Source organism: Meleagris gallopavo, chromosome 1, assembly GCF_000146605.3.
Source record: "Meleagris gallopavo isolate NT-WF06-2002-E0010 breed Aviagen turkey brand Nicholas breeding stock chromosome 1, Turkey_5.1, whole genome shotgun sequence".
Taxonomy (NCBI): Eukaryota; Metazoa; Chordata; class Aves; order Galliformes; family Phasianidae; genus Meleagris; species Meleagris gallopavo.
The window spans coordinates 74,410,303-74,415,688 of record NC_015011.2 but is presented as its reverse complement, the minus strand read 5'-3'; the positions used below and the strand labels follow the sequence as shown (position 1 = coordinate 74,415,688).

Below are 5,386 nucleotides of genomic sequence, written 5' to 3'. Positions count from 1 at the left end.
CCCCCAGTCCTCCCTGCTCCCTGGTAAGGTAGAGCAAGACCATCTCATGAGACTGAAGGTATACAAGTGTACGGGGCCAGATGATATGCATCCCAGGGTCCTAAAGGAGCTGGCTGATGTGGTTGCTCAGCTGCTCTTCATCATATTTTTGAAAAGTCGTGGTTGTCAGATGGAGTCCCCAGGGACTGTTAAGAAGGAAATGTCACTCCCATTTACAAGAAAGGGAGGAAGGAGGACCCAGGGAACTACAGACCGGTGAGCCTCACCTCTGTGCCTGGGAAGATCATGGAACAGATCCTCCTAGAAGGCATGTAAAGGCACATGAGGGATGGGCTCCATCAGAAGAGGGGTGACCAGCAGGGACAGTCAGGTGATTTTCCCTCTCTACTCTTCCCCCATGAGGTCTCATCTGGAGTACTGTGTCCAGGTCTGGGGACTCCAGAACAGAAAAGATGTGGAGCTGTTGGAGATGGTCCAGAGGAGAGCTATGAAGATGATCAGAGGGCCGGAACTCCCCCCCTATGAAGACAGGATGAGGGAGTTGGGCTTGTGCGACCTGGAGAAGAGAAAGCTGTGAGAAAACTGCACTGCAGCTTTCCAGTATTTAAAAGGGAGCCTATAAACAGGAGGGGAATCAATTTTTTACTAGGGTAGACAGCATAGGACAAGGGGGAATGGTTTTAAGCTCAAGAAGGGAAGGTTTAGATCGGATGTCAGGGGGAAGTTCTTTACAGAGAGAGTGGGGAGGTGCTGGAACAGGATGCCTAGAGAGGTTGTGGATGCTCTGTCCCTGGAGGCATTCAAGATCAGGACTAGTACCAGATCTGGAGGTTTGTGGCCCTGTCTGTGGCAGAGGAGTTGGAGATTGCTGATCCTTGGGGTCCCTTCCAATCCAAGCAATTCTATGATTCTATGATTCTATAATGGGTCTGGACTGAGGACATACGCCTTCCATTTCTTCTGTGTGGAGTTACTGACTAGTTAGATACACTTGGTAAGAAGACCCATTCACCTTTTTATGGCTGGCTTAAGTTTGGCTGAAACAGTGAATTGAGTAGGCATTTTACATTCAACATGAATGCCTCAATAGAGGCTTCCCAGCCACCAGGAGTCCACAGTAAGGTTGCTGGGGGCACAGATAGGCATGGGTTATTTGAAACCAAGACCTGAAGGCCATATTCATCTTGTGTGGCTGCCTATGGAACTGTGCTAAATCTTCTGCTGATTGCTATTAACACACAGGCACGTGGCAGATAGTTCTGTCCAGCTGCCTGGTTAGCACCATGCTATTTATCTGTCATGGTTTCTATCTCTAGATCTGTTTCTGTGACAGGGGGACAGCAGGCCCACAAGCCCACAGGCCCAAAAAGGGAAAGAAAGGGAAAGGAACAAAAGTGGGAAAAAAAGTAGCAGCAACAATCTGAGGAGGAAAACAAACTTAGTTTACTAATTGTAGTAGCAAAATACAAGTTAATTGGGATTGAAGCTAATAAATAAAATGAGAGAGAGAGTTTCTGGAAACTGAAGTTCTTACTCTGACCTGCCAGCGAGCAAAGAGATAGTCTTGTGACTTCCAGTCATTTTGTCTTTTCCTCTGAACGGAAAACAGAAACAGAATAATGAAGTCTTCTGGGAGCTGTAGTTCACTCTTCTCTTCTGAGAACCAGGTACCTGAAACTATCAACAATCCACAGAACTACAGCATTAACTCTTTAACTCCCAGTATGCTACATGATGCTATGAAGTGGAATACGAATAACAAGCTACAAAACCATGACATCGTTTGTGTGTGATCTACTAAACTATTTACACTCAGATACGAAGACACTGAGGAAGGCTCAAAGACAAGGGAAAATATCTCCCAAACACTTACAATGCATTAACTACTTTGAGAGATAAGCTTAGCTGACCGACTGCATGTCACTGACTACATATTCTGTCACTTCAATATCTTATTCGGACAGTTAGAATTAGAAAGGTTGAGTCCTGAGATATTTAAAGACCTGTGTAAATTTTAGGATGAATGAAATTGAAATGAAGTGTAATGTTTAATTTTTCCTCAGTCAGAAATAGCAGAAACAGTTTCTTATAAATAGCTTTCTTCGTCTACACTTTAAATCTCTGTCTGTATTATGCAGTTCTCTGCACCTCTCCCACTGTTTTTGCTGTCCAGCTGTTTCTGTTAGTCCCTCTCTTACATAACTTACATACAGCAAATAGATCAAACAAGAACTAGTTTCCTTGCTTTTGGGTTCAAGTAATTTCAGTAAAATGCAAGCTAACATATTGTAACGTAAAATGTGGAAATAATGTACCCTATACTTAGTATAAAGTTTCGAGAATTTCTACCTCACTTCTCTGTTCCTGGCTATGAGGAAAGGTACAAAGTATCAGCATAGTCATTGGTAATATCTTGCCATTCAGCTCTCTTGTTTCTACAGCACCAAACCCACGCCTAATTTTCCTACTACAGTTTCTAACATCATTGTTAACATCATTGCGATGAACCAAATTAAATTTGCCTAAGACTTCATATTATTTTTGCTCTCAGTATTTTCTTCAAACTGGCTATTAACCAAAATTATATGACAGAGCTCTACCCAGTGGAGAAAGATGTATGAAGTGAAGCTCAGGGGCCAATAACCATCTTCTCCATGTTGGCATGCAACCAATTTTTTCCACCAATAATTGTAATCTGAGAAAAGAAATATACAGTCACTCTAGCGGAAAGGCATGCCACATTCTTTCTTTAAAGTATCAGTAAGTCAGTCCTTTCTCAGTAAGATAACTGTAAAGGTCAGGAGAAAGATAATCATCTGAAGGTATTCATGCAAAGAGACAACAATGACCTGTAATTGCACAAATAAGTTAGTGGAAAGGGGAACCAAAACTATAGAAATAGCTACATGTCTAAAAAGGGGAATTACCAGACACAAAGATCACTAAGGTGGCTTAGGCAACCCATATCACGAAAGAGCTTAAGGCCAAAGAAACTTTGCCAAGGGAGAAGGAATATGAATGGTAGGCTGCTTCTTCGGGATGTACTGAAAAGAGAAGCAGAACATGCAAACAGGGCTGTTCAGACATATCTTTTAGCACCTTGAGCTTGATCACAGCTACTCCAAGTAAGACAATAAACTTGCTTCATTCATGAATCAGTCTGACTTACCTCTATGATTAGGGATGTGAACACGAACATTTATGAAGATTAACAGCTTCGCATTAATCTTGGTGTTGATACAGTAGCCAGAGCTTCTGTCAGTGCTCTGGCGGTATAATCACAGGGACGAGTACCTCAAAATAATCAATGTCCTTAAAGTTTTTGTTTGACTTGGTAGCTTTTGTAACTGTACACTACAATAAAATGTACCCAGACACAAGCATGAGATTCATATCTTCCAATGTACACTCCTTTCTGTGAGTTAATTCCCTAGATTATTTTACAACCAAACATCAACAGGCATGCAATACATACAAAAAACACAAATGAAAAAGACACAATTGAAGTTTGTGATGCATTATCTGAGACTCTCCTAGAGATTTGTCTCCTTCTCTTCTCCAGCTATCAAGAATGCAATTACTGGGTGTAGCTAGAAAGCTGATGTGCACATACATGCTCAGAGAGACAGGACCTATCTTACTGTCAGATTTCCACACTGTATAAAATAGAGGCATGGATGGCTAGAGAATGTCATAAGTCTCCTTGTTCAGATTTTGCAAGAGGAAATGACCATGCTGAGCCAGCAGCTGGTACCAGGGAAGAAATAAGGCAGAAGGGAGTGGTTTTTGTGCACTTGCTAGTCTTTCCCAGTACCAGTCCCAGTACAAAGCATGACAGCTGATAGTGGAGGTAGTTCCATATCTTTAGATCCACACACATGAAAAGATGAAAAGTATTGGGTTACCTTCAAGATTCACAATACATATGATGATGCCTTCCATCATCAGGTTCCTGAAATCTTGCCAGTTACAAATGTCCAGGTTTGAGCAACTTGGCTGTGTATATTTCCAAGTTCACATTATAGTATTTCCTCTGGCACTCTGGAATTTTTCTAGAGTATTTCCCACGGGGGTAGGAGATAGGACCCAGACAGTGGAGCAAGAAACTGATGGCAAGCCATTGAAGCAGTTTTTCAAGAAGTCAACTTCAATGTGTTGAGTAGAATTCACAGAATCATAGAATCACAGAATAACCTGAGTTGGAAGGGACACATAAGGACCATCAAGTCCAATTTCTGGCTTCACACAGACCACTCAAAAACAATACAACATGTCTGAGAGCATTGTCCGAACGTTTCTTGAACTCTGGGAAGCTCAGTGCCATGGTTACTTTCCTGGAGAGAATGTTCTAGTGCCTGACCACACTATTGTGAAGAACCTTTTCCTGATAACCAACCTGACCCTCTCTCATCACAGCTTCATGCCTTTCTCTCAGGTACTGTTACTGGTCACCAGATAGAGGAGATCAGTGCCTGCCCCTCCACTCCTCATCATGAGGAAGTCATAGGCTGTGATGATGTCTCCCTGCAGTTTCCTCTTTTCTAGGCTGAACAAACCAAGGGACTTGAACTATTCCTCATACATCTTCACCACCAGACCCTGCACCATCTTTGTAGTCCTTCTTTGGACACTCAAATGATTTTTTGTCCTTTTTGTACTGTGGCACCCAAAACTAAACACAGTGATCAAAGTGAGGCAGCATCAGTGCAGCGTAGAGTGGGACAGTAACTTCCCTTGACCAGCTAGCAATGCCATGCTTGATGCACCCCAGGAAGTGCATCAAGACTAACTGTGGTCAGCATTCTTGGTTGCCTGACTCACTGACTCATGTGCAACTTGCCGTTGACCAAGATCTCCAGATTTCTTTCAAGTGGTCTGCTCTTCAGCATCTCATCCCCCAGTCCGTATGTATAGCCAGAATTGTATGTATAGCCACCCATTCCAGCTGCAAAATCTGGTGCTTGCTCTCATTAAAAACCTCATGCATTTGGTGATTGCCCAGCTCTCTAATCTGTTTAGATCTCTCTGAAAAGTTTCTCCACCTTCAAGGAAGTCAACAGCTTCTCCAAATTTAGTATCAGCAGCATTCTTGCCCAAAACACTGCTGCATCCAAGTAATTCATGAAAACATTAAGGTGAACTGGCCCTAAAATGGAGCCCTGGAGAACCCCGATAGTGAGCAGTCACCAGCCTGTTGTAACTCCACTTACTATAACCTTTTGAGCCCAACCAATTCCTCCAGATAATACCTGTGCTACACCTAAGTTCTTAGAAAAGGTACAACACCCTGTCAGGCAAATAGTTCATTTTGAAGTCATCTGGCTGAATCTTCCATCTGAAACAAAAGTATCAGCAGTATCACTGTGACTCCAGTGTTTAGGGATGT

At 42.6% G+C, this 5,386-nt stretch overlaps 1 protein-coding gene across 1 annotated transcript in view; it reads right to left on the bottom strand.

The window, feature by feature from the left end:
• LOC104912818 (homeobox protein NANOG-like) overlaps window positions 1–4,940 on the bottom strand; it is an 8,515-nt gene extending 3,575 nt beyond the window's left edge. The window contains 1 exon segment of the mRNA XM_010717392.2: window positions 4,841–4,940. Coding sequence (XP_010715694.1) covers window positions 4,841–4,940 — 100 coding nt within the window.
• Window positions 4,941–5,386: the final 446 nt, after the last annotated feature.